Source organism: Aspergillus aculeatus, assembly GCF_001890905.1.
Source record: "Aspergillus aculeatus ATCC 16872 unplaced genomic scaffold ASPACscaffold_9, whole genome shotgun sequence".
NCBI classification, from domain to species: domain Eukaryota; kingdom Fungi; phylum Ascomycota; class Eurotiomycetes; order Eurotiales; family Aspergillaceae; genus Aspergillus; species Aspergillus aculeatus.
The window spans coordinates 112673-140413 of NW_017962984.1; the positions used below are offsets into that span (position 1 = coordinate 112673).

The following is a 27741-nucleotide window of genomic DNA, read 5'->3' on the forward strand; positions in this document are numbered from 1 at the left end:
CGCATTGTCGCTAAGAACCGGCCGAAGGCGCCCCCGACAGGTACAGTACGTGGAGAGTTCCACCTTCACTCTGAAAGCAACACCCTCACTTACGGTCTTAGCTACCCATAACCCCTCAAAAAGTCACCATGGAAGCAAACGCCAACAATACCGGACATTCCACACCAACGTCCTCTTCGCGCGTCTCTTCCTTCCTCTCCCTCAAGAAATCCCAATCCTCAACCAATCCCCCGGCCTCAGCGCTAGCAACAACACTATCATCCGAGCAACCACCCCCGAGAACTCTCTTCTCCTCCGCCCAGGACGAAACCGCCGACCTCCTCAAGACCGTCCACCATGCGCGCACGCAACTCCGCGAGGTACAGCGCCTGTACCACCTCAAGGCCACATGGCTGGATGCCACCGAGACGCACTGGATCGAAGCCACGATGGCCGATCTGGACGATGCGGTGCGCGCGGCCGCGCTGCTGGTGGAGCCGGCCCGCGTGGAGCAGGAGACCCGGCGGCGTCGGGGGAGTATCGGCCTGGCGACGCAGCTGCGGTGGGTGTGTCGCGATAGCCGGCGGGCGCGGTTGCAGCGCAGTCGGCTACTGATGTGTCACCAGAGTTTGATGGTGGTGTTTGAGCGGTTGCGTGGGGTGCAGGTTCCCACTGGTGGTGCTGCATACCAGCAGGAGCAGGATGTGATGGAGTTGCCGGCTGGTGAGGTTGTGAGGCCGGAGGATGGAGGTGGCTCGGTGGGCGGAAGGGAAGAAGGCGCAGGAGGGGGTTTGTCGGGTGGATTGGAGGAAGAGATGTTGGATTTGCTACGGTGGAGGCAGTCTAAGGGGAATGCGGCTGCTGTTCGTCGAGCGGAGGAGGTTTTGGCTGATGCGGGTGTTTGAGAGTTTGATATATGGGGTATGGTTAACTGGGATGATATGGCTTGCGAGTGCATTATGATTGTGATTTGCTAGATACAGTTGGCTACAATGATCGTTCCGAATGTCAAATCTGCGCGGTCGCTTCCTCCACTACTTTCCGGGGCGTAGCGAGTCGCTGCCCCCGCTCATCGCTTACCTTGACTACTGCTGGTAGGGTTGCGATAGACCGCGACGGTGAATCCCAGACAAACTCGAAAGAGCACGGTTGAGCGAACAACCAGACGCCCAGGTCGGCGGCTTCCTTCACCACACTTCTTAAATGGCGTCGAACGTCCGGATCAGAGAACTGTGGGTTGTGGAACGCTGCGAACGTCCGTGAAAAATCCATTGCAAGAGCAGCGATGTTCCTCTGTGCAGCCGGGGACGAGGTATCGAGATACTCGGCATGCAGATGAGCTGTAAGCATACGCCACGCAAAAGCGGCATTGTCACTCGCTATCGCAGCTCCTGTGGAGAAACAAGCGATCTCCCCTTCATAGATATCTGGAAATGGCGGGTAGAGCAATCCACCGGGCTGAATAGCCTCTAATAATGTACGAGCAAGGACGTGGGTCAGTGCCGCTCGTCGGACGCGACGGTTTGTCAAGGTAGCGGCGAGCGGGCCAGAGATGAATGGAGAGTTATATCGGACCATCTCTTGAGTCTCTGCCGCGCGGGGCTGGGCGCCATCGCCACTATCGGGGGCGTAGTAGTTGTCCACGTGGAGGCTGATGTGGTCGAAGAGGGTTTGGATGCGAGAGCTCACAGTTTGATCGTCGGCAGGTGGTGGGATGAAGGGAGCCAAGTTCATAGACGAGCTTTGTTCCGCTCCCGCAGCGAAAGAAGCGGGAATCGGGCGAGTCTGGACAGTCGCTGGTGATTTTGCCAGTTCTACGCCCTGTCGATCAGGGCTCTGAAGATTACTCGCTCGTCGAGGAAGATCGCGTCTAGACCGGAAAAAGAGCCAAGCGGCGAGGAGGGAGATGATGGCGGTTCCAGCAATGGAGCCAACTACTGCACCTGCGAGAGCACCACTACTAACTCCATGGCCTGAGCTTGGATGGCTGGTAGCGGTTTGAGTATGCTGGGAGACCGAGGAAGAGGCAGTCTTGGCTGTTGTCACTGTTGGGGAAGCAGATGGTGAAGGTGTGGTTCCCAAGGGTGTGGTGGCAGAGGAGGTAGAACGAGAGGAGGTAGTACCAGAGGAGGTAATAGCAGAGGAGGTATAATATGAGCTTGAGATGGCTGAACTCGTGTAGTGCTCAGGCCAGGGGCTTGAAAGGGTAGACTGTGACTCTGCCGCGGATGTCTGCGCTTGACGAGGCCGCAGTGAATCCGCCATGGTGAATGGTGTGAGAAAGCCAGGTGACGGAGGGCTCAGCGAGCGCTAAAGTACTTTATCTCCCCATCAACATTGAAGGGAGTCAGTCGAACACAGCAGTCGGATGCAGGGATAAGTGGCAGACTAGCTAGGGTTGCGAGCCATGGTCGAGCAATAGCGTCGTCTAGTTCATTGAACGGACATTTTAGCTGCATTCAATAAAGCGGGGCAGCAAATTGCTCCACCTTCGAGCTCATTTTAATGAGTGGGAGTCAGCTCCCTTTTCTTGATGATAAGCTTATTAAACATATTTCCCCTCCCATCTCCAAAGAATGAGTGATATCGAGGCCCTTGGGCCCCCAAGGAAGGCCTCTGCCCACGAGGACGAGGAGTGGCGACCTGACATCGTGGTGGGGGTTGACTTCGGCATGACACACACTGGTAGGCCTCCAATCATTCCGACTCTCGCGGCTCAGAACGCTGATTAGCTCGGAATCCTGGTCGTTCAGGTGTGGCCTATTCGTATGGACCAGAATGGCCGCCTCCCAAAACCATTCAGCGATGGCCAGGCAAGCTGCCGGGAGAGCTGGCGAACAAAGTGCCTACATGCCTCACGTACAGCTTTGATCAAACAACCGTCAAGGCGTGGGGCTTTCAGTGTGAGTTAGACAACTCAGAAGAAGACTTGAAAGAGTTCTTTAAGCTTCATCTCTCGCCTCAGCATCCCCGAGATGGCGGCCCCAGCTTGGCCGAGGCCCAGCGATGGTTCCAAGACTATATTCGCTGCGTCTACCGGCACGTCGTGTCGTACTTTGACAACACCATTCCGCAGTTTGTCACGCAGCGTGTGGAGTTCCTCTTCAGCGTTCCGACCACGTGGAAGGATGTGCGCATGGTGGAAGAAACCCGCCGGCTGCTTGCTCAGATCATTGGCGTCCAGAATCCCAACCATCGCGCCTGCATTGGATTGACTGAAGCCGAGGCAGCGGCAGTCTACGCTGGAAATGAACACTATCGGGTCGGTTTCTATTCTTCCTCTTTACGGTTGTTGTGCTTGACTGAGAACCGCAGCAAGATGATACAATCATGGTCTGCGACTCGGGTGGCGGAACAACAGTATTACCTACCCCCTCTGCTTCAGGCGTGACGTTATTGCAGATCCGGCAGGCCAACACCATTTCTAGGATGTGAATGTCCTCAAGCTTCTTTCGGCACGGAGTGAGCCTACGCGACTTTCCCAGCTCGGCCACGTGGAAGGTGATTCGTTATGTAGCAATGGCATCCACCATAGCCGCTGGCTAATATTGCTCTAGGACATCCGATCGGCTCAGTGTTCATTGATAGAGAAATCCACCGTATCATATGCGACCGACTGGAAAGAATAAGTGATCATTTACGTTTATCCCCAAGTGCAACCGCTTGGAGAATGACCTTCGGACGGTTTCAGCGGTTCAAATGCGCCTTCGGCACCGAGGCCACAGCAGCTCCCTGGCTCAAACTTGATGTACCATCTCTGCAAACTGATGTGGACTTTCCAGAGGCGGACGTATATGATGGCCAGATGCAGATTGCTTGGTAATTGTGCCGGCCGAATGATGACGGCTATGGCGGCTGACCAGGCAGCAGGAAGGACATCCAGAAATGCTTTGACACGAAGGTTGACGGGATGTGTCGTCTGTTGGATGGACATATCCAACAGCTGCGCGGGCAGTATCCGAGCGACCAGATTGTAGGCTGGTTGGATGAATCGTGGATTGGACAAACAGACTAACGAATTGCATAGACGTATCTGATTCTGTCTGGTGGCCTGGGCAGCTCGCCGTATGTGCGGCAACGACTGCAGGAGAGGTATAGTGGGTCGGGCATGACACGCGGTCCCCTCAGTAGCACAATGCAAGTCCTCACAGCTGATGAGCCGTATGTCACCCTTGTATGCCATACCATCTGGCTTGTTGTTCACATGATCTTGCTTTTAGACAATTGGTCGTCGTCCACGGCTTGGTCATGGACAGAACCCAACAGCTCAAACGCGGCGTCGTCACCTTCGGCTCCCGCTGTGCGCCGGTCAGCTATGGGATCATCTGCAACAAGCTGTACAGCAAGGACTTCCACCTTGGGGAACGAGTCCAGATCGATCCCCGCGACAACCGGATGTATGTGCTTGACCAGATCGACTGGCTAGTGATACGGGTACGCAATCCAATCCGTCTCGCTTTCAATCGAATTCGTACCAGCTCACCAACTCTTCCCTCTATCCAAGGGCTATCCCATTGACTCGGCAGGAGTGACCAAAGAGTTTCATCTCAAAACAGACGTCGGGAGAGAGAACGAGCCCTGGAAAGTCCAGATCGTGATGTCTACCCGGATGCCCGGGGAGCTGCCCCGCAGTCTGCACCACGAGGGGGTGCAAACCGTGTGCAACTTGGACATCTTCACGGACAATGTGGACAAGAAGCTGAAGAACCGGCACTGGTACAATTCTAAGCCTGCGTTCTGGCGGACCTCGTTCGAGGTGAAGGTCGTTGTCGGGCCGGCAGACCTCACGTTCCAGCTCTGGTCAAAGGGAGAGCGGATTCGCAGCAAGCATGAGCCTATATCGGTGCATTGGATGCCAGCGGAAGATGTAGGGGTCTGAGCGATTGCAGAAGCCGTTCTGAGAACGTTGGTCCAGTCTGCAGTCGCTGCTAGATCGCGTTTGAAAGTGATTACGCATCTCTGTCGGATAGAGTTAATATGTAGAACCTCCACAGAATTTGATCGTCCAAAGGAAATGTCATCTTTAGCCCATGTCAGCAGCGAGTTTGCGGGGAAGCAGCATAAATAGTCAATGTTCCACCAATGATGCCGTGCATGTCTGAAAGGACCGTGCATATTCAGGCTATTTGAATGGGGTTCGGCTATGTCTACGCCGAGGAGCCGCGATCGGCATAGAGTACATGTCGAGATGGTTGCAGTCCGTCCCAGAAGCAACAAATCTGCCCTTCCGCACAATCGCTAACATCGTAACGTGATTTACGAATGTCGAGTATTGTGCAAGACAAAAAAATCATAATTTGACGAGTTTCAAGCTCCAGCTTGGCTCCGCTGATGGGCTGTCATCATTCGATCCCGCGCTTTTGCAACGTATATTAACCATGCTACTTATGCCTTCCTTTGCGCTCTTTGCGCTCCTATTACTTCTCGAGCCTGTCAGCGCACTCACAGAGACGACTAGGATTATCGACCGCCAAAATGTGATCCGCAGGTACAATCCCGTGCGCACGAACCTGTCGACCACCACACCAATGCAGGTCGGCAACGGGGACTTCGCTTTCGGAGCGGATATCACCGGTCTACAGACCTTGCTCCCATTCAACATCCTCTCGTCCTGGTGTTGGTGCAACGACTCGCTGCCCACCATCCCCGGGCAGACCGAGCCCTCCGACTTCACGGGCATGGACTGGTGGACGCACGACCGCCTGGTCAACTACGACATCTCGAATCCCGCGGAGGCGGCTATCTCGCAGTGGCTCATCGCCAATCCGCATCGGGTCAATCTGGGGCGGGTTGGGCTCTTGTACCAGGGGGCGAATATCTCGGTAGCAGATGTGACTAGAACGGTGCAGACCCTGGATTTATACAGCGGGGTTTTGGATTCAAGGTTTGAGCTGCATGGAACGGCTGTTTCGGTTCGGACAATTGCAGATCCCGTGTCTGATACTGTGGCTGTGGATGTGCAGTCATCTCTACTGGTAGATGGCTCCCTGAGCGTGTTCTTCGACTATCCTCTCACGACGGGGACGAACAAGTTCGAGGCTCCATTTGTGGGAAATTGGAGCTTGGTCGAGGAGCACACCACCCGCTTGAAGATAGAAACAGCACGAGAGGCGGTGGTCGAGCATACAGTGGGGGGCACGACTTACTATAATACCATCGCATCGGAGCAAGGAGGCGATATCCGCGGCCCGATCAACGAAACCCATCGCTACATCCTCCAGCCCACTAGCAAGGGAGCGAGATTCACTTTCACCACATCGTACACGCCGTCGATCCAGGCAGACAAGAGGTCATTTGCAACCGTCGAAGCGTGCTCGACGCAGTGGTGGGCGCAGTACTGGGAATCTGGCTCCTTCGTCGACCTGACGGGCTCCAACTCGTCAGATGCTGCAGAGCTACAGCGCCGCATTATCCTCTCGCAGTACCTACTCGCCGTAAACAGTGCGGGTCACGATCCACCGCAGGAATCAGGCCTGCAGAACAACGGCTGGTACGGCAAGTTCCACCTGGAGATGGTATTCTGGCACCTCGGGCACTGGGCTCGCTGGAACAAATGGGAGATCTTAAGCCGCAGTTTGGGGGTCTACGAACGGTTTCTGCCGTCGTCAATTGACCGCGCCAAGAAGCAGGGATACGAGGGCGCACGGTTGGGCAAGATGAGCGACCCGTCTGGTGCCTCTGCCCCGGGTCCACAGAATGCCCTGCTAATCTGGCAGCAACCCCATCCGATGTACTTTGCGGAGTTGGAATATCGAGCCTCGCCGACCTTAGAAACGTTACAAAAATGGGACACGATCCTCGACGAGCTAGCAACCTGGATGGTGTCGTACGCGTGGTGGAACACGACGACCCAGGTCTATGACCTCGGCCCGCCGATGTATCCATCCTCGGAGAATACCAGCCCCAACTCAACCTACAACCCGACCTTTGAGCTGGCATACTGGCGATTCGGACTGGGTATTGCCTCGGACTGGAAGAGGCGACAAGGTCACGAAGTCCCGGAGACCTGGACGCACGTGCGGCAGAATCTGGCATCGCTGCCCGTCGTGGACAATGCGTACTCGATCTGCGCCGATCTGCCGGATATGTGGTCGGAGAGCAGTTATACCTCGGACCATCCGAGCCAGATTGCAGTGTATGGGCTTCTACCACCGACGACTGATGTGAATGTTTCGGTCGTCAGTGCCACGATGGACCGCATCGCTCAGACATGGAACTTCTCCAAGTCGTACGGATGGGACTTTCCGATGTTGGCAATGACTGCCGTCCGGTTGGGAGACATTGACGAGGCGGTTTCGTATCTGCTGCACCCCAACTTCCAGTTTGATGATGTGGGCAACCCCGTGGGGACCGTGGTGCCCACGCCGTATTTCCCGGCTTCGTCGTCGTTGTTGCTCGCGGTGGCGATGATGGCCGGAGGGTGGGATGGAAACGAAGGAGCACATTTTCCGCGAAGATGGAAGATCAATGTGGAGGGTTTCATCCCTGGGATTTAGATCTTCATATGCCTCTTTGAGGTCTCGAAAGATATTCAAGCATTCACTACTAGAATGTTTAGGGGTGGCGGAGGATATTTCCCAAAAGTGGTAGGGCGGACCGGGCGCGGGCGGTCGAAGGGACGCGGCAGAAAGAACTGGCGTGTGACCGCCTTTTTGCTTGGTCTTCTCTGCCAACAACTTGGCAAGGCTGTACACAATCCTTTTCTTCGATGCAAAACATACTTTGTGGCGTGTTTTTCTGGAATGATTGAGCAAGCTCACCAGCAGATTGTCCAGGGGTAGGAGGCTAAGCTCTGCGTCAGCCATATTCCGAGCCTTTTAGGTCTGAGAGTTTGGTTTAACTTAACGCTCTCACACTATATAAGTATTCATTGCCTAGTCTACGTGACGATGAGAGGTCGGAATGACCTCATAAACAGTAGTAACTCTTGACGGTTCCAGTGTATGTCCTCTGAGTACTGAAATCAGAAGATTTAAGATAAGACACACTCAATAATTCGACCAACGTCATTAATCGTAACATCAGCAATGCCTTTGGCTGCTCTTCTCAGGTCAAACTTCATACCCCCGTCCAACGAAACCGCGTGCCAGCATTTCACTTCGCCCAGCTTCAGGGAATTCAAGCAGATATGCTAGTCAGTACACGAGGAGAAAAGGCAGAAGCATCATAATGAAGATCTTCATACGGGTGAAACCTCCATGAGACAGTCAATTGCTGTCTTTCATGAGGATCAGCGCCCCTGATGGATGCATCGTCTTGCCAGCGGTGCCAAGAAAATGATCTGTTCCACACCCATTACTTGCCAGAAGGGTAGACTCCGTCGGCAATTGGAAGTCTGCATCACACTGCATTATGGATACCTCGGCAAATCACTGCAGAATATTTTAGAAGTCTTAAGCCGCTGAAATCAATCGATTGCCTTGGACATCGGGCCTTTTCGAGTGGAGTAGATCAGACCATCATGGCAGACCGCCAGAGAGCGCAGATAATTTGTCCAGTAAGATTGCATGGAGATGAATTGATCCATTCAGCACAATTTCTGGACGAACAAAAGTATGGGAGACTGCCAGTCGTGGCGATTAGGTTTCTTGGACAACAGTGGATCCGGGGGAACGGTCGAGGTCGTTGGGATTACCAAGCACCCGGCCCAGTCGGGCGTTCCCAGCCCTAACCCACCCAAACCATTTCGCTCTTACCAAGCATTGCTGGCTAGACCGTGATCATGGCCAGGTACAGTACGGTGCTGCATGGTCGCCCATACACACTTGTCTGTTCGCTTGGCTTCTGTCGGCTGTGTTTGGCTGTATACTTGTCGCTGTTGTTGCCGACAACATTAACCTAACACCGTCCCAGGCTCCGTAAACCTCGTCATGCTAAGCCCTGTTGCCCGTTCGCAGAAGACTTTCCATGACCTTCGAACTGGAGTCTGTGCGTTTCACTACCTTGTGCTGTCTCATACGATGTACTCTGCTATCCATCCTTGCACCACCCACGGCTGCGTCGGTCGCAAGAATGGAGCGAGGAGAGTGGATCCTCTTCGCCCAAACAGGTTGTGATGCGCTGCCAGCGTCAAACAGTTTTGGGTTGATTATTGAACACGGAGTCTGGAATCGCCAGCTTAACTAAGATGTCTGATATGCCCACTCACGTCTATTTAAAGACGAATATAAAAGTGATTGCAAGGGAATCTACCTCGGAGTCATCCCCCCAGATTGAACAGACATTTTCCCTTGCAACATAATGCGCCATCTTTGGCTTCTGCCAGCTGTTGCTGGTCTAGCTGGGGCCCAATGCCCGTTTCTGTCCGGCGAGATGGGGACTCCCCCTCGTTTCACCGAGCGAGCAGATAACCCAACTGACACCATCGAGGTTGTCGAGCAGCCCATCGATCAGTCGCTCTACCTCAATGATACTGACAGCTATATGACCACCGACTTTGGCACCCCAATTTCGGACCAGTGGAGTCTGAAGGCTGGACACAGAGGACCAACCCTTCTTGAAGATTTCATCTTCCGCCAGAAACTGCAGCGCTTCGATCATGAGCGGGTGAGAGACGTGTACCTGTTTTGACCTCTTCCATGTCTAACCTTTTCGATGTTTCTTCCTTCATAGATTCCCGAACGAGTTGTGCACGCACGTGGTGCCGGCGCGTACGGTACCTTCCGATCGTATGGCGACTTCTCCAACATGACTGCTGCCGATTTCCTCAGTGCCGCCGACAAAGAGACCCCCATGTTCTGCCGCTTCTCGACGGTGGTCGGATTCCGAGGCAGTGTTGATACCGCGCGGGATGTTCACGGCCACGCTTGTCGGTTCTACACCGATGAGGGCAATTACGGTATGCCAGAGCAGTACACGTCAAATCGCAAACCTCTGAGACATAAACACTGATATAGACCATCATCATAGATATCGTCGGCGTCAACATCGCCCCCTTCTTCATCCAAGATGCGATCCAATTCCCCGACCTAGTTCACGCCATCAAGCCCATGCCGCACAACGAAATCCCGCAGGCGGCGACAGCTCACTCCTCGGCCTGGGACTTTTTCAGCCAGCAGAGCACGGCACTGCACAGCGCCCTGTGGCTGATGTCCGGCCACGGCATCCCGCGCTCGTACCGCCACATGAACGGCTACGGCGTGCACAGCTTCCGCTTCGTGACGGCCAACGGCACCAGCAAGGTGGTCCGGTACCGGTGGCGCTCGCTGCAGGGGGTGGCCAGTCTGGTGTGGGACGAAGCGCAAGCCACGGCCGGCAAGAACAGTGACTTCCACCGGCAGGATCTGCACGATGCCATCGAGAACGGCCGCTATCCCAGGTGGGAGGTATGTCTCCTTGCTTCGAGAGTGGGGTCCAACAATAACTAACAGACACAAAGCTGGGCGCCCAGATCATGGACGAATCCGACATGCTGCGCTTCGGCTTCGACCTGCTTGACCCGACCAAGTTCGTCCCCGAAGAACTTGTCCCCTTCACCCCGCTGGGCGTGATGGAGCTCAATGCCAACCCGACCAACTACTTTGCTGAGGTGGAACAAGTCGGCGTACGTCTCTTCCTTATCCCTTTTCCCCCTCCACCCCTGACCACCTCCCAACCCACCTCAACTAACACGAATATCCTCCGGCAGTTTCAACCCGGCCACATAATCCGCGGCATCGACTTTACCGAAGACCCTCTCCTCCAAGGCCGACTCTTCTCCTACCTAGACACGCAAATAAACCGCCACGGGGGCCCGAACTTCGAGCAACTGCCCGTGAACCGGCCGCGCAAGCCCGTCCACAACAACAACCGCGACGGCTTCGGCCAGCAGCAGATCCCCACCAACAACTGGGCCTACACGCCCAACACGATGGGCGCCCAGACTGCCCCGCGCCAGGCGAACCAAACCACCGGTCACGGGTTCTTCACTGCCCCCTACCGCTTCGCAAGCGGCCATCTCGTGCGCGAGCCCAGCCCCACCTTCGCCGATCACTGGTCCCAGCCGGCCCTGTTCTGGAATTCGTTGGTGCCTGCGGAGCAGCAGATGGTGGTGAATGCGATTGTGTTTGAGAATTCCAAGGTGACGAGTGTGCATGTGCGGCGGAATGTGGTCGCGCAGTTGAATCGCGTGGACCATGGGTTGGCGACGCGGGTGGCCAGGGGGTTGGGGTTGGAGGTGCCGGACCCTGAGGGCAGGTACTATACCTCGAATACGACGGTGAATGTTGGGACATTTGGGCAGCGGTTGCTCAGTGTTGAGGGCCTATCGGTTGGGGTTTTGGCGTCGACTAAGGATGAGGGGTCGCTGAGCCTTGGGGCGGAGTTGGCTAGGGTGCTGGCGGTGCATGGGGTTGATGTTGAGGTTGTCGCGGAGGTATGGGCCGAGGGTGTGAATACGACGTATGCGCTCTCCGATGCTTCCGGGTTCGATGCGGTGGTTGTGGCGGATGGGGTGGAGAGGTTGTTCACGACGGGCAATGCGACGACGATGTATCCTCCCGGTCGGCCGGCGCAGATCCTGGCTGATGCGTTCCGGTATGGCAAGCCCATTGGAGCAGTGGGGAGTGGGAAGCGGGCCTTGAAGGGGGCGGGCATTGAGGTTGGGAGGGATGGGGTGTATGTCGCTGGGAATGCGACGGGGTTGGCGGCGGAGGTGTTGGAGGGATTGTATACTTTCAGGTTCTTGGATCGGTTTGCATTGGATGAGGACTGAGGTCAGCTGTTAGAAGAGACTTAAGATACAGGGACACGACGAGTTGGTATTGATATACGAGGAGCAACTTGGATTTGAAATTGTCCATGGGTGGGTTGTTGTAATTAGAAATGAACGGGAAGGCAGTATTGAGACGCTATCGATATTATAACTAGATAAGAACTGTTCAGAATATTCACTCGAATTAAACCCAAGAAGAACACGATGCAATCAGACCACCCCAAAACATCTTACCATCAATCTCAAATACACGCAAGCACCTAAGTATACTTCAACCGAGCCTCAGTCCACTCAGGCTGGTATCCCAGCTTCGCACCGTTCATATCGAAGCTCGTGCCCGACCCAGCGTCGAACCCACTCGCGTAGGCACCATAGGTGACTAGCTCAATATTCTCCAAGGCGGCACCCGCATCAGTCTGAGCCCACACGCTCAGACCAATAGTATTCTTGTCCCGGTTGTTGATGATGCCCGGGGGGACCGGGAACGTGGTTTGGGGTCCCAGGTACGGGACGTACTTGCCGTACTGGTAGCCGTTGATGAACAGCTGGATGCGGACGGGGTTGACGGTGGATGGGGAGGTGAAGCGGATGCCAAGGGGGACGTCATAGCTCTTAGGCAGGTTGAGGGTGAAGGTGGTCAGGTAGAATGCGACGCCTAATTTAGAGGTTAGTTTGCTTCTCCGATCTTTCACCGTACACAGAACAGAGGTAAAACTTACCGGATTTGTTCAGTCCATCGAGAGGGGATCCCGAAGTCCAGCCATCCGATGACTTGGCCTTGTAGCCCGGAAGATGCCAGCCCTGACGTTCGGCCAGTAGTCCGCCTTCGTTCATTGGGGCACGAACGGGATCCAGCTCATAAGCTCCTAGCGTCTTATTAGATTCGGTATATACTTGTTAAAGTGATGCACGAAAGAACTCACCGGCAGCTCCTCCAGCATTGCCCTGGATCTTCCAGCTGGTGAAATTTCCGCCAGTCAGTGTCGCAGCGAGAAGGCCGCGGGGGTTTTCCACGCCCTTGGCAGTGGAGGTTTCATCGTGGCCGGTATAGTCGATCTACGGTAAGATGGTCAGCATAGAATCTACAAGAAAGCTAAGCGGGCAATTGACATACCACCACAGTGAGAAGATTGTCCGTGTCCTTGAGCGTCTGGTTGCTAAAGTCCAAAGTCGCGGTTGATGAAGTGGCGGAAGCATCACCCGGCAGGGTAGCGACCAAGTCACCATTCAGCCAAACATTCCAACCAAAGCCCACACCTCCTTGTGCGGTGAGACTGGCGCCAGTAATATTTGCGCCATCAAAGCGTCCGCGGTAGATTTTAATACCGGTGTAGTAGCCATAATCAGACGCGTAGAGAACCGGCAGAGTGGAGGGCTGTACGGGGCTCAGCGTTGTAGTCTTGTTACACACAGTCCAGTTCGAGTCATCATAGTCGGATTCAAGCTCAGGCAGCGAGTCTTTGACCTTCCAGCCACTGAGAGCGGGCAGTGAGATCGTGCTGGACGCCCCGTCAATGGACCCGACCAGACTGCCATAGGCGGTTTTGGTTACGGCAATGTGCTTGCCATTCCATTTCACAGTGTTCACCGATGAGCCAGCAAAGACCTCAATGGTAGTAGTGTTGTCATTGTCGCCAATGAGATTAACAACACTTCCATCGACGGAGGCGTTGCGGACCAGGTAGGGCCCAATGACAAAGATGTGTTGGTCAGCAGTCACGTAAGGATCGTTCGTGGTCGGCGGTGCCCAGAATCGGAATGCTGTATCGGTGTCCAGAAGGTAGAAGATCGTCTTGTTTGAAAATTGAACGACACTGGTACCACTGGCCTGGGTGTAGGTGTACGAGGGCGTGGTTGAATTTCCGGAGCTCTGAGTCAGGTTGACGGATGGCCCGTACTCTGTGAAGTTGAGGCGTCCGGAGTTCTTGAAGGCAAAGGACGCAGTTTGACCGACCCGAGAGTATAGCACCACCACATCGGTGTCACCAAAGGTTCCGTAGGTGGCGATATCTGTTGACACGTACAAGATGGTACTATGACCCAGCGGGTAGTCTGTGGAGATGATCTTGCTTTGTCGTCCATCGAGGTTGATGTCGGTCAATGTGACATTGCCTGCGGAGGTTGTCACGTCCAGGTCAAAGGTCAGGGAACTGCGTGAAGAGGTTGTCGCTTGCTGCACAACGTAGAACCCGGCATCGGATTGCGAGTCCCGAAGCACCCAGGTATACGCAGATGTGCTGGATGTGTAGCCTGTTCCGTTGCCCTCCATGTCTGCGGTAAGCAGTCCAGTCGACACTCTGGTGTATAGGCCAATAAGCTTGGTTTGGCTCATCTTGTCCCGGACCACTCTGCTCTCACTCAACGGAGCGCTGTAGTCATCTATATCTGGTCAGTATTGCTGCCCCTTTCCACAGGTACAGATTAACTCACATGATGTGTAGACAACTGGGGCTGCTAGATGACCCCAGTTCGTACCGCCATAGGTCATGTAGATGCTCTGAAGCGTTATCTTCTGGCCGATGTTGTTCTTGTAGTACACATCCGCAAACTGCGGGCTAAGCTCGCTCGTGCAGGTGTCATAAAAGGAGGATGCTCCCCAGGCAGAGAACCACCCTCCTTCAAACTCGGGGATGTAACTGGGCTGGGTGTAACTGTAGTTCTGGAACCATTGGTAGTAGGTGCGGACGACATTGAAGCCGGTGGCTTCGTTGGTGCAGCTGAGCCCACCAGGATAGGAGTCCAGGCCGTAGACGTTCACTGCACCGCCAACGTCTTCGTAGTCCGTGGACCAACTCTCGGAGCGCATTCCCTTTTCGTTGTGGGTGAAGGGGACATCGACACCAGCTGCCCGAAAGGCATCCTCCAACTTAATCATATACTGGACTAAAGTGTTACTGGCGCTGTGGGTCGTTTCCTGCAGCTCGTTTTCAATCTGGTTGAGAATGACCGGTCCGCCATTGGTGATGGAGTTGGCTGCAATGATCTTGCCAATCTCTTCCACCCATGGTTGCCAGGCCGCGGTGTACGTGGCGTCGCCCGTGCGCAATGAGCCTCCGCTGCCATCACTCAAGTGGAGAGCTAGACCGCCTCCATTGATCTCAGCATTGTCATAGGGCCCTGGCCTGCATCGTGAATTAGCTTAGTACCAGTGACATCTAGTCAGCAAGGCTTACCGGGCAATGAGATAAATTCCAGCCTCCTGGGCATAATCGAACAGACGCTGCAGATTGTGAGCGCCAGTCTCGAAATCGAAGGTTCCATTGACGGGCGAGTGGAAGTTCCAGAAAAGATAGACACTACATCGTCATCAGTCTCGATATCGAATGGTCAATAAGATCGAATCAAGGGCGTGATTCTAGAGGCATTTGTGTCCACACACCTGGCTGCGTTGAACCCATTGGCACGCATCTTCTGAAAGACGTCAAGCCATAGTTCGGGCACAGGAAGTCTCGGATAGGCAAATTCGCCCGAGAAAACGAAGAGTCGGTTGCCATTGACGGACAAACTATACGGATCCCAGGACACCAGGTCTGTAAGACCGTCGGTAGTTGCCCGAGACCCGGAAAGTAGACTCGCCCCAAGCAGCAAGGACGACCAAAGCTTCATAGTGGGTATATGCCAGAGCTGTCAGTTACTGAGGAAATCTCGCTCAGCAACCGTGCACTCGGCCTTAAGTATCTATAGCCATCGTCACTTCCCTTGAGCTCCGGTGTCATGGTGGATTCTGACGGTATTGCCGAGAGCAAGGGCAATTTCCTCCGTTTGGTGGGCTCATCCTGGTGTTCAGGCTATAGACTTCATGCAGGCTTTAGCGTTGGAATTTGGGATAAGCGATTGGTGCAGACTTGGAATAATCAAAATTAGATTAAGCAACGAGCGGGGAAATGAGGGGTTCACGGAGAAATACACACCGAGAACTTATGCAGGGGGTACGTGGGCTGATATTACGTGCATTAGTCAGGGGGACTCAGGGGTAAATCACACAGATATACTGGGGTAATGCCGAGGAAGAATGACGGGAATTGATGCTGATGGCTGAGGGAGAGGAAGAGAGAAATCAGTAGTGATAACAACATACGAACAGGAGGTGAGGTGCTGGATGCCTGAGGCCGGAAGGCTATCAAGTCTGAGCTCCGGCGGAGGGTCACATGACACGTTGATTCCTTCTCCGCATTCTCCGCCACTCTCACTACAACAACCTTACCACAGTACACAAAAGTCGATGAAACTCGCACAACTCTGGAAAGGTGGAAGAAAGCACCTTCCTACTCTAAATATCCGAAGAGATATCTGAAACTTGTTTTAAATATCCGAAGATTGCTTAAATTATCCGAGGGTCGTTCTAAATATCCGGCGGCCTAGACTTACTCCAGCGGTTCGTTGGGAAGATAGATGGACATCGAGTCCTCCCACTTACTCTCCGTCAGCACCCTTTTGTTTGAACCATCCTTATCCATCATCATAATCCGTCCGTACGGCTGAAAAGTGTTGTCGTACGTCACAGCTTCATCTTGGAACCCAAACATGCCGCTCGAGTACAGAATACGTCTGTCAGCTGTCCACACCGCATGAGCATCATTAGCCTTGCTAGTTGTGAGGACCTGCAGATATATCCCATCAGGACGGATTGTGCAGACATCAAAATTTACCTTTCAAGTCCTACGCGTGAAGACTATGAACTCTCCGTGGGTGGGAACTCGGGAAGATTGTCCCATCCACTACTGATCTGATATTCTGTGATGAAGTGAAGAACGACATCCACGTCCAGGTCGAAGTCGCTATTTATGTCTCGGGGACAAGATATTCGCAGCCCGGGAGATTACCATCGTCATACGCTCATGCCAGCTGTGCTTGCATATCATTGCCTTTGCAACCAGATCTCCACATTTGACAGGAAGCGAGAGGTCCGCTTACCCGCATTCCCTGCCCAACTCACGAAACCTGTTTGATCTGCGAGTGAAGCTATTGGATGGCGCACGGGATCCAGACGGGAGGACCTTCTGCTGGATCCTACCAGGGCGGCATGATTATCCAGACATGAACGGCAATGCCTTGGTGGTTATTTCAAAGACACTAGACACTACCACTGGGCGATATGCTCGACACCGTTATCTGTGGCTCAGTCTTCTCTTCATGAAAGATCCGAGCTCAAGCTTTCAAATGACAGACTTCATTGGACTGTTTTCTGTCTGCCTGATGCATGGCGCATGGCACACGGGATAGCCCGCAGCAGGACAAGTCAAGCTTTTGTCCATGCTTATTGAACTGTTCTGCGGTGAGTGGAAGGAGGGTTAAGATCAACATCATCCATCCAAGCATATCAAGCTCCGGAAACCAGACCAGGGATCCACTGCCAAGCCTTTGTGTTGAGCTTGAGAAGGCTCGATTGTGAGGATGAAGTCTTATTCGATCCTTGATCACCAATGGTAGCAGACCTGAACTAAGCATATGTTCTATTATTTTACTGGGGATCGACATCATTGTACAGCTCTTGTGAGGGTGGCCTGCATGCTCCATGCGGCAATTAAACTGTCATTTGCGTGGTATTCATCTGTAGTAAGAATTCCCACTGTAAGGGTTTTGATGACAGTCACATGTCACGTGGCGATAGGATAACTCTACTGTGTTTGGCCTCGTCAGCACTTCCATTCTTCAACATCTCAATACTCTCTTTTTTGTATCACTTTACTGGTTTCTCAGTCCCATACTCTGGCTTATCTTTCAAGTGATTATAGGAGCTCAGCAAAGTCATTGTGTATATTATGACAAACATTGTCTATTTCTAGTTTTTCCTCATGACCCGACAACGGCAATGTGGGACTCAAGCACGGCATCGGGGCAAGAAATATTCCATCAGGAAAGCCCCGTGCTTGTCAATCACCGCTATACGAGGGCCAATACAACAATCTCAGAGGGTTTCCCCGGCAGGGTACCAAGAAGCTTACCAAGAAGGCTTGTAATTGGAAAGTCAGCCCCGACGAACAGCCGAATAAGCTTTCCCCCGCGTCCGATCGCATCCCAGACAGGCAAAGATGGCCCCTTTCATTTCCAACGGGGCCTTGGGTCAGGGACCACTCTCCCAAAAGGGCAGCTCCCATTCGGCTCTAAACAAGTTGAATCCTTCTGAGCAGGCTGTGCAATGCCTGGGACATGATGACTGGATCTCTTCTGTCGGCCCCCAATGCTACCAACCAACACTTGGGACATAGCAGGATTGCCCGTGAAACACCTAATGCCAAGAAGCGAGTCGGTTGTGGAGACGATCCCCCCGCCACCCCTTGCATTTCAGCTGCTTATTTATCTTCAGGGTCCCATCACCCAGTCTGCACGATCTGAATGCATACAAACCAGAAACCACACCACAATGCTTGTCAACCTAGGTGCTTTGGCTGGCTTCATTGCTGTCGGCCACGCCGCGGCCAGCGGGAAACGTGCCACTGAGGCCGCTGCATACAGCTCCAATTCGGCGGGCAACTACAAACTCAGCTCCATCGCTGCCCCGGTGCAAGGCAGCGGCAGTCCCGGCTCTGCGTCTACCTGGAAGCTCACCGTCGACGACACTGCGTCCGGCCACCGGCAGACCATCAATGGCTTCGGGGCGGCTGTCACCGACGCGACCGTGACATCCTTCAACACCCTGAACCAGGCCACGCTCCAACAGCTGCTGAACGAGCTGATGACCACCGACGGCGCGAACTTCTCTCTGATGCGACACACCATCGGCGCCTCCGACCTCTCCGGCGACCCCGCCTACACCTACGACGACAACAACAACGCCGCCGACCCGTCGCTGACCGGCTTCAACCTGGGCGATCGGGGCACCGCTATGGCCAAGCTCCTCGCCACAATGAAGACCCTGCAGTCCAGCCTCACGATCCTGGGCTCCTCCTGGAGCCCGCCGGGGTGGATGAAACTCAATGGCGTCATCGACGGCAGCACGACCAACAACAACCTCAACGACGGGTACCTGACCAGCGGCGGCACAGGCAGCACGGGCTACGCCGCCGCCTTCGCGCAGTACTTTGTGAAATACATCCAAGCGTACACCAACCTGGGAGCCCCGGTCGACGCGATCACCATCCAGAACGAGCCCCTGAACAGCCAAGCCGGCTACCCGACCATGTATGTGTATGCATACGAGTCCGCAGACCTGATCGAGAGATACGTCGGTCCCGCCCTGGCGCAAGCGGGGCTCGACACAACGGTCTGGGCCTACGACCACAATACCGGTACTTGCCCCCATACCCTTTGGTCCTCATCTTCCATTCTCACCACCACCCACTAACAAGCATGAAGATGTCCCAAGCTACCCGCAAACCATCCTCTCCAGCGGCGCGAGCACCTACGTCCCCGCCGTCGCGTGGCACTGCTACGCTAGCAACGTCGACTGGACCGTCCTCTCCAGCTTTCACACCGCCAACCCAAACACCGAACAATACATGACGGAATGCTGGACACCCGCATCCGGGGCGTGGCACCAAGCGGCGGATTTCACGATGGGCCCGCTGCAGAACTACGCCGTGGGCGTCATGGCCTGGACACTGGGCACCGACGCCAACGACGGGCCGCACCTCTCCTCGGGCGGGTGCGCCACCTGCCACGGGCTCGTCACGGTGAACAGCGCCACGAGCTACACGCTGAACACGGCGTATTACATGATGGCACAGTTCAGCAAGTTCATGCCTCCCGGGGCGGTCGTGGTGAGCGGCACGGGAAGTTACACGTATGACAACGGGGGCGGCGTGCAGTCGGTGGCCTCGGTGAACCCGGATGGGTCGCGCACGGTGGTGATCCAGAATACCTTTGGGAATGATGTGTATGTGACGGTGACGTTGGGGTCGGGCGGGGTGTGGAGTGGGAATGTGCCGGAGGAGTCGGTGACGACCTGGGTTTTGCCGGCTTAGGTGGTTGCTTTCGTCTTCATTGGGAGGGGTTGCGAACGCAGATGGCGGCTTATGGTGACAGGGTCGATGCAGTGTTATAAAGTATTCTGTGCTCATCTAGGTCCAATATACTGTCTTCATGAATATGCCTCCCAAAAGTGTGATGCAGACTTCTTATATCGACGTAAATATCCACCAGGAACTCGCGCACCCACAAATCGCAAGTGAAGATGCATCAACAGATATTACAGCCCCAGAGTATAACCCAAAACCGTGAATATCAGCACACCAAACAACAACAAAAGCAAAGCCAGGACAACCCCCCTCCAACAACTCCCCCAAAGCCCGAGAGATATGCACCATTCACCCCCCCAACACCGCCAAATTCCCACAAAACCGCTCCACTAACCGCTCCGCATCCTCCCTTCTAACCAACAGACTCGACACCGAAAACATCACCGAAAGCACATCCCGCTCAGGCCATGTCGTCAAAAAAATAGTGATCCGGCGGATTCGAGAGGACCAGCGACCGCATCTTCCACCTCCGTCCACCACCCAGACCCACCTCGGGCTTAGCATCGAAGTTCTCGTGCAACACGATTTATAAGGTTAGGGCTTGTGAGGTGCGGAGTTGCCGGCATCGGCGGGTGTAGTCTGCGTAGTCGGTGCGGGGTGGCTGCGCCGTAGCGGTGTAGAGGTTCGCCAGGTGGTGTGGTGGAGTAAGTACCGTGGCTGTCATCGATCAACCTGAAGAGCACGTCGCTTGTGTTGGTGTACAACGACAACACTGTGGCCCAGCTCAGGCAGATTGGGGCTGAGATGTTATCATGATTACTCCCCGTCGATGTTCCCAGAGACATTACTCTTCGAACGTGGCCATCCGGCGACGCACGATACCAATCCGAGGGCACGGGAGGAGATCTCACTCCCTGGAAATCCGTGAGTATCTCTCGAAGGCCATGGCTTTTCGCTGGATTGACTGGGTCTGGGTTATGAGGAATTGCCGTGCAGAATTACAGTGAGTTGCAAGAGCGTGGCTACAAAGCGCTGTTGGATGATTCTTCCGCGGCATGCGGTTGGTCCTTTGACTGACGAGATGGAAAGTGAAGATCGTGGAGCAGAGCAACCGCAGTCCCGAGCTGGAGGTACACTACTTGTATTAATCCACCGGTCATATGTAAAACGGTCTTTCTCACTATGGGCGAGCAGCTCGATGAATATCAACACTGAAAACTCATTTCCAAAGTCCTAGCAAAATCTTTCATTCTCACTATCTTAGCCTGGGTTATCTTTCGTCACGAGTGCAGAACCCAAGTTCACAGCCTGGAGCTAATGCACAATGATCCCAACAAACACCTCACCTAACCAAAACTCAGAACTTCCACCCCCCTTGCCGGAACATAAACCTGTTGGGATCATACGCCTTGGCGATCCGCTCCAACCGCGCATGATTCTCCGCCCCGTAGCTGGCATACACATCTTGATAATCCGCCGCGTCGTTCATGAACAATGGATTGACTCTGCATCATTCAATTTAATCGCGTTAGTCCCTTTTCCAATACCCACAGACTCAACTGGAAAAGAAAACTCACGAAACAAAATCCACATCCCCGGACTGGTAATTCGTGGGCCTTGCCCCACGCAGCGTCTCATTGAACACGACATTCACACGACCCGCAACCTCCCTCAAATACCCCGGACACGCCTCGTTGCAGTGATCATTCACCCAGATCAGATCATTTTCGACCCAGAACCTATCGCCGTGGCGCGGGTCCAAGCCGAGGGCATTGCCGCCACGGGCCTGCGAGGCGTTGGCGATCCGCACCGAGAGCGGCTGCGGCGTGAACGTGCCGATCTGAATATCGAGATCCCGGGAGGAGTCATTCCGGATCATGGCCTGGTACGTCGACCAGTGCGCCTCCAGCAGAGTGGACATATTCTTCGGGTCGAGGTTGGGGAAGGTGTTCACGCGCGCCGCGGCCTTGATCCCGTAGATCTTGGCCCCGCCGGCCTCGTTGGTCAGTCCGGTGTAGGTGGTTGTCTTGGTGCCGTCGATCAGCGCCTCGATCGTGTCCAGTGCCGCGAATGCGCCCGCGCTGGGTGCGCTGCCGTCGTAGAAGAAGAAGAGCATCGGGTTCGAGATGAGGGCCCCCGGCAGCCCGAAGTCGAAGGTCGGGATCACCGCCGCTTTGGCGTCCGGGTAGTCGCGGATGAATTCCGCCAGGGCTTCGAATATGGCGGCGCGTTTGTCGGCCGTATAGACCTTGATCCCACCCCAGATCTTGCCGTCGTCCCCGAGCGGGTGCGCTTGGAAGGTGAATTTGGTGACGATCCCGAAGCGGTTCCCGCCTCCGCGCAGGGCCCACCATAGATTGGGGTGGGAGGTGCGGTTTGCGTTGACGATAGTCGCGTTCGGGAGGACGACTTCGTAGTTGACAACGTTGTCGCAGGTTAGGCCCTAGGGCTGAGTTAGTTTGGGTTGGTTGGGTGTTCTGACAAGTGAATAGTGCAACGGGGTTTTAGGGCAAGGAGCAGTACGTATTGGGCGGAGTAGTAGGACAATCCGCCCCCGAGAGTGAAGCCTGCAACTCCGATATTGGCCAGCCGTCCGCCGACCAGCACTTGGTTAGTCTTTTCGGCGACGGCGTAGACATCCCCCCAGCGAGCGCCGGGACCGACGTCGAAGGTCTGTCCGTCGGGGTTGCGGGTGGTCGAGGAGAGGTTCTCGTGGAAGGAGATCAGCACGCCGCCTTTGGTGCTGGAGAAACCGACGTTGAAGTTGTGGCCGCCGGATTTCAGGGCAAAGGGGGCGTCCGGATGCTGGTTCAGTTGCTGCACCGCGACAGCCACTTGCTGCGCGTTGGCGGGGAAGAAGGTGCAGGCGGGTCGGTTCTCCGCGTTGACCCCGTTCCAGTACTCGGTCACCGCGTTCGTATAGTAGGATTGATTCCAAAAGGTCTGAAGGGCATCGGGGCCGGTGGGATCCCAGACGGTGTACTCGGGGTAGGTGGTGTGCAGGTACTCGCATACGGCCACTGCGTCGCTGTTGGCAGTGCTTGCGGCTAGAGCGGGGAGGGCTGCGGCCAGCAGTAGGGCTACCGAGCGCATGTTGAAGGTCTGGATTTGTGAGATCTTGTTTCTGACAACATTCCTGGTGCTGAAGGTTTGGTGCTAAATATCAATGAACCCGACCGTCCTGAAATTGGGGTGGCCACGGCCCTGCTCCGTATCCATTTCGTATACCACCAGGGGACGAAACGGACGGGGGATTCACTTTCAGACCCTGCTTTGTTGGGTTCTGACTGGCCAGACCCTTGATAAGGCTAGAAATATAGTCAAGGACCAACGTCCTTCGGTTGATGTGGATCTGCAGCCATGTTCACAGGGCTTGGCTGCTGGTTTGCCGAGGTGGGAGCGTTTCGGACGGCGGATCTTTGAGGCCTGCCCCTGTAGATCCCCTCTCGCTTAGAATCCTCCTCGATCGAAGTCTGCCCGACCGTTGTTCGAGGAAGTCCTCCATCTTTCTACTTCCCTGCTTTGATCCTTGTCGCGTTACCGCTTGTGCATGCGTGTGGCGAATGTTGCATGATATATTTGTTGCATGTTATATTTTGTGGGCGAGGGAGGGGCTCGAGTGAACATCACCCGGTGTCATTATCTTTGAAGATATAGTGCTTTTAAAGCAATACGGAGGACAGCACCTGAAATCCATGGTATGTCGGCTGCGAAGTCAGACAAGCATTTATCTGAATGATAGTGATTCTTGGCTTGGATGTAGTGATGTAGGGTTACGGCGAAGCCGGAAAAGGTTTAATATTCTTCGATGGCAATTTGTCATCCAAGGACGCATACAAGTCAAGGCTTGACTCTGTAAGATAGCCGACAAACCAAAGCAAGGTTGAATCAATCTGTCTAATTCCTAATCGCTGATGCAACGGCTAATCATATTGGTCTACCACCACGAATACAGCAGCTTTGTCCCCGGGCGGTCGAGAGCAAAGTCCTCCACCGTCCTGTAAGTGACGGCAACCTCGCTTTCGGACTGTAGAACGAAGTCCCATGTCGAGACACGATGTTTCTCACACACCCATTGTCCATCATTGCAGGGACTCGCTTTCTCTGGATCACCACGTGCGCGGGGGCACCCTGTCTCCTCGATCTCGATCAGCTTGTTGACCGTCCCCGCCGCCACAATCCCGTCGCAGATACCCTCCCGGCGGGGATACTGTCGGAGCAGCCTCAGCGCTCGACGTCTCACTTGCGGCTCGCGACACCGGACAGCTACCCAGAACAGAGGCTCAACGATCCCGGTCTCGAGAGTGTACGCTGCCTTGGTGCGCTGCAGATGGCCATTGCCCACATCTCCCAGGATCCGCGCGACGCGGTCCACGAGCTCTGCACTGTCCGTAAAATGAAGGTCGGCTGCCAATTCGCCGGGAGTGAGGTCAACATGGTAGAAGAGCCCGGCCAGAGTCCGGCGCACCATCAGTAGATCCACTGCCTTGGAGTTCCGGGATTCCGCTGGTAACGTCTCCAGCACAATGGCCAGTTGTTGGTCCCACGCCTGTAAGAGTTGCAACTGTGCCTCGCGCTCGGTGAGGGGGATGGGGCGATAGCTCGCGCCCCGTTTGTTGAACTTCCATACCAGCCGCATCACACCATTGTAGATGGCTTCGATTGATACGTATGCGTCGAAGAGAGTGAGGAATGTGGCGTGCGCATACAGTGGGACCACTTGACGGTCGATCCACGTCGTAGCGTCGTCGGAGGCAAACATGTAGGGAATGACCTGGGAGTCGAGGCGCGTAAAGATCAGGACCAGCATACTGGCGGCCACATAGTCTCCGCACACTGTCACTTCCTGGTAGTCGATCTCCCATTCGGAGATGATCTTCAGGCCGTTGCGAATGTGCATGTACGCCTGGTGCTGCTGGCTTTGCAAGACGCACATGGATGAGAAGATCGCGCAGGTGGCCAGCACGACGATGCGATCTTCCAGACCTAGAACGGGCTTGGAGCACAGTTCCGACAGCGCCTGGATGGATTTGTTGTATTGTTTTAATGCAAATCGCCTGCTGCGAATCTCCCGTGCTCCAGGCGCAGTGAATCGGACATCCTGGCCGACGTAGTCTCGATGCAGACAGGCCAGAGCGGTCATGCCGTGCCAGAGGGCCGGATAATGGTGGGCGAACCGCAACAATTGATCGGACCAGAATCCGGGATCAAAGAATTCGGCTAGTGTCGAAGTGGTCACGGACTGGAAGAATGAGAAGTTGTCGAGTTCGGTGGAGTCGTCGGAGATGAAGTCCCAGGCGGATGGCATTCCCATCACTGGTGGCGTGCGGATCGACTCGTACCCGTCGCAGCGGCGTCCAGTCGACACGCACTTCTGACAACTATTGACACGCTGGGTGTCAGACGAGATGTGCGCAATGGGATTGATGTGTCTGCGACTCTGTACTTCTCACCTTGGCTTGGCCTCATCACACTTGATGCGCCGGATTCTGTCAACGGTTAGCCTACGTGGCATATGCGACTGTCCGGGACTATCCGGTTCGGTGATCCGTACTTGCAAGTTACACAGCCCGTTCTCACTCGCGGAAACCATCTTTTCTGTCTTGGTTTGCCGTTTCTGGCCGTGGGTTTGGCTACTGTAGAAGGAGCCATGAGGTGGCTTGTCTGATCATCAGAGTGGTCAGATTAGTAGAAGAGGAATCACGAGGCTGCGGGCGACGCGGAGAGATATCGGTCGGCATCACGTGAATTGACCCGGAGAGTTAAAACAGTCCTTTGTTTCGAAGCGAGCTGATAGTCGGTGATTTATGGTGATATTCCTTCACTAGACTCGTTAGTGTGCAGTAGTAATGGTGACGGCTTCCGATTAGCGGGTGAAGCCGTCGCCGCAAGGCTGGCTACCTCCTCCATGCTTCTGATTGGACGGTGGGTGAATGCCTGAGAATGAGAATAGGGGTGAGCAGGCATTCCAGTGAGAAATTCGAGCTGAACATGAGTCTTGCACTTCGAATTTGTTGATGGTCTTCCTCGGGAGTTGAAGTTGGCAAGATACTGCAGTGCTATAGTGCAAGTGAGGACGTTCGAACGAGGCCAGCAACCACTGAGTCAAATACTGGTGGATGGCATGGATTCTTGGTGTGATTTCTCCGATGGCTAGAGCGATCAGATAGAAGAAGAAATTCATAGCAGGATGCAGAGACTGTCACGTTGCAAAGGAGTGCGTTCTGTCGCTTATATGTGAATTTGTTCGTGACATCTGATCTAGTAGGGGTAGTTGGACGGTGTGAAATTGGTTGGAGGGAAAGCCAAAGCCTCCGAGGTCGGCTCCGATCGGCGGTCGGTCCCGCGCCAGTTTCACTTTCTCTGATTGGCCAGATCGTCAGTTCTTACGCTCGTACCGTTTTGGTATAGCCTCATCGTGGAGGCTGGAGCCAGAACAATGAGTATAAAATCCCTGGGTTTGAGACTGAGAAAGTATTTAGAACAGCTCATTCTCTAGCCTCAATTCTCCACTACTACCATCATCATCATCATCATCATCATCATCATCATCATGACTACCTCTACCGACTATACCCTGCCAACCGACTCTTGGGTCGTGGTCACGGGAGCCAACGGCTACATCGCCTCCCAGGTGATCAACGCTTTTCTCGCCAAAGGCTATAGAGTGCGAGGCACTGTACGCTCGGAGAAGCCATGGCTTGTTGAGGGTTTTCAATCCAAGTACGGCCCGGGCAGGTTCGAAACCGCGATCGTTCCCCGACTGGAAGATGAAGGGGCTCTGGATGGCGTGGTGCAAGATGCAGGTGGTATTGTCCACGTGGTAGGCATATCTGCCAGCTCCTACCCCTCGCGTTAGACATGAGACTTAGATAGAATCTTTCTTGAACAAGGCTTCCGACATGTCTTACCGCCCCAACCCAAACGATGTGATTCCCGGGGTAGTCGCAGCGACAATGAACGTCTTGACCGCCGCGCAAAAGGCGCCATCCATCAATCGAGTGATTCTTACCTCTTCCGTGAATGCAGCATGTCTTGCGATGGATGATGCATTTGGATTGCCAAGTAAGACTGTGGACCAGAGTGAGCACCATCTTCCATGTTGGACAGCTTGCAGCTCTTTCGCTGACAATGCATAGGCACTTGGAACGATGCTGCAGTAGCGGCTGCCTGGGACTCCGACACTCCAGACCATCTGAAGCCCAGCACTGTGTACACTGCAGCCAAGGTCACCGCTGAGCGCAACGCGTGGAATTGGATGAAGGAGCACAAGCCGCATTTCACCTTGAACACGGTTCTTCCAAACATGAATGTATGTTCATCTAACCAGATCGATTTCGGTTTCTGACGCTTTCAGTTCGGCACAATTCTGTATCCAGAGCATCAAGGCACGTCGATGCGCCTCACTCGTACTTTGCTCGATGGCAGTGATTTGGTCATGAAGATGATTCCACCACGTAAGAACTCCCAGTGCCTATCTTATCATATTAAGACTGTGCAGCTAACGGGTTATCTCTAGATTGGTATGTTGATGTGGAGGACACGGCGCGCCTTCATGTCATTGCATTGCTCGACCCCGCTGTACAATCCGAGCGCATCTTCGCGGCCGCAGCCCCGTACAACTGGGCCGAGGTGTTGACGATTCTACGAGAGCTACGGCCTGAGAATAACCAAATCCCCGATGCCTACGACCCAATGAAGGAGAAATTTGACCTTCTGCCCTCCAAGCGCGCTGAGGAGTTACTGAAAAGCTTCTATGGCAAGCCTGGGTGGACTTCACTGAGGGAATCGTTGGTTAACGGTATTGAGGGATACTGATGATCTAACACCTGTCTATGGGGGCATCTTCCGAAGCTGCCAAGACCTGTTGTCCTGGACAGCTCAAGAAAGTACTTGTTCTCCTATAACAAACAGGGACAGGGGGCATAGATTGAGCTGAAGCTGACCAAGGGTATTCTCCCTTTGTTTGCTTTTTAGGTATTATTGCAGACCTTCTGTGACTCTTATGTGTAGACAAAGACAAATGTAGGGATTGATGAACATCAAAGAATTATTGATCCGCTGCTCATTGTGCATCCAGCTTTCTATTGTACCTTGCTTGATTCCCCTTCGTGTGTTGAGGACAGTTTCCTATTATTACTCAGTATATCACGGGGGCTATTAAATAATATT

The 27741-nt window shown here is 54.3% G+C and overlaps 10 protein-coding genes across 10 annotated transcripts; 6 read left to right on the top strand and 4 right to left on the bottom strand.

Moving 5' to 3' along the window:
• Positions 1 to 128: 128 nt before the first annotated feature.
• On the top strand, positions 129 to 884 carry ASPACDRAFT_43743 (uncharacterized protein; the record flags this gene model as incomplete). Its single annotated transcript, XM_020201307.1, has 1 exon — positions 129 to 884. One exon carries the CDS (start codon positions 129 to 131, stop codon positions 882 to 884), a length of 756 nt encoding a protein of 251 aa, XP_020055424.1.
• Positions 885 to 987: 103 nt separating this feature from the next.
• Positions 988 to 2244, bottom strand: ASPACDRAFT_43744 (uncharacterized protein; the record flags this gene model as incomplete). The annotated part of the gene is made up of 1 exon (XM_020201308.1): positions 988 to 2244. One exon carries the CDS (start codon positions 2242 to 2244, stop codon positions 988 to 990), a length of 1257 nt encoding a protein of 418 aa, XP_020055425.1.
• A 360-nt stretch (positions 2245 to 2604) lies between these two features.
• On the top strand, positions 2605 to 5041 carry ASPACDRAFT_79027 (Hsp70 family protein). The gene is made up of 9 exons (XM_020205311.1): positions 2605 to 2664; positions 2733 to 3241; positions 3295 to 3339; positions 3408 to 3480; positions 3537 to 3798; positions 3850 to 3952; positions 4007 to 4140; positions 4200 to 4413; positions 4484 to 5041. Exons 1-9 carry the CDS (start codon positions 2652 to 2654, stop codon positions 4856 to 4858), a joined length of 1728 nt encoding a protein of 575 aa, XP_020055426.1. The 5' UTR covers positions 2605 to 2651; the 3' UTR covers positions 4859 to 5041.
• Positions 5042 to 5170: 129 nt separating this feature from the next.
• ASPACDRAFT_1901628 (uncharacterized protein) lies at positions 5171 to 7505 on the top strand. Its single transcript, XM_020198766.1, has one exon. The coding sequence runs from the start codon at positions 5358 to 5360 to the stop codon at positions 7473 to 7475; it is 2118 nt and encodes a 705-aa protein (XP_020055427.1). The 5' UTR covers positions 5171 to 5357; the 3' UTR covers positions 7476 to 7505.
• A 1714-nt stretch (positions 7506 to 9219) lies between these two features.
• On the top strand, positions 9220 to 11671 carry ASPACDRAFT_29928 (uncharacterized protein; the record flags this gene model as incomplete). Its single annotated transcript, XM_020199683.1, has 5 exons — positions 9220 to 9525; positions 9592 to 9817; positions 9889 to 10304; positions 10358 to 10522; positions 10607 to 11671. The coding sequence occupies 5 exons, from the start codon at positions 9220 to 9222 to the stop codon at positions 11669 to 11671; spliced, it is 2178 nt and encodes a 725-aa protein (XP_020055428.1).
• Positions 11672 to 11931: 260 nt separating this feature from the next.
• ASPACDRAFT_43748 (glycoside hydrolase family 35 protein) lies at positions 11932 to 15277 on the bottom strand (the record flags this gene model as incomplete). Its single annotated transcript, XM_020201309.1, has 7 exons — positions 11932 to 12326; positions 12391 to 12537; positions 12595 to 12727; positions 12786 to 14050; positions 14102 to 14793; positions 14845 to 14967; positions 15051 to 15277. 7 exons carry the CDS (start codon positions 15275 to 15277, stop codon positions 11932 to 11934), a joined length of 2982 nt encoding a protein of 993 aa, XP_020055429.1.
• A 2712-nt stretch (positions 15278 to 17989) lies between these two features.
• On the top strand, positions 17990 to 19704 carry ASPACDRAFT_1901636 (glycoside hydrolase family 30 protein). The gene is made up of 2 exons (XM_020198767.1): positions 17990 to 18900; positions 18968 to 19704. Exons 1-2 carry the CDS (start codon positions 18036 to 18038, stop codon positions 19573 to 19575), a joined length of 1473 nt encoding a protein of 490 aa, XP_020055430.1. The 5' UTR covers positions 17990 to 18035; the 3' UTR covers positions 19576 to 19704.
• A 1222-nt stretch (positions 19705 to 20926) lies between these two features.
• On the bottom strand, positions 20927 to 22662 carry ASPACDRAFT_30067 (FAD-binding oxidoreductase; the record flags this gene model as incomplete). Its single annotated transcript, XM_020199699.1, has 3 exons — positions 20927 to 21074; positions 21147 to 22012; positions 22093 to 22662. The coding sequence occupies 3 exons, from the start codon at positions 22660 to 22662 to the stop codon at positions 20927 to 20929; spliced, it is 1584 nt and encodes a 527-aa protein (XP_020055431.1).
• An 844-nt stretch (positions 22663 to 23506) lies between these two features.
• ASPACDRAFT_43751 (Zn(II)2Cys6 transcription factor) lies at positions 23507 to 25162 on the bottom strand (the record flags this gene model as incomplete). Its single annotated transcript, XM_020201310.1, has 2 exons — positions 23507 to 24950; positions 25023 to 25162. 2 exons carry the CDS (start codon positions 25160 to 25162, stop codon positions 23507 to 23509), a joined length of 1584 nt encoding a protein of 527 aa, XP_020055432.1.
• Positions 25163 to 26073: 911 nt separating this feature from the next.
• On the top strand, positions 26074 to 27557 carry ASPACDRAFT_1856676 (uncharacterized protein). The gene is made up of 5 exons (XM_020197495.1): positions 26074 to 26392; positions 26463 to 26652; positions 26709 to 26881; positions 26927 to 27026; positions 27089 to 27557. Exons 1-5 carry the CDS (start codon positions 26123 to 26125, stop codon positions 27385 to 27387), a joined length of 1032 nt encoding a protein of 343 aa, XP_020055433.1. The 5' UTR covers positions 26074 to 26122; the 3' UTR covers positions 27388 to 27557.
• Positions 27558 to 27741: the final 184 nt, after the last annotated feature.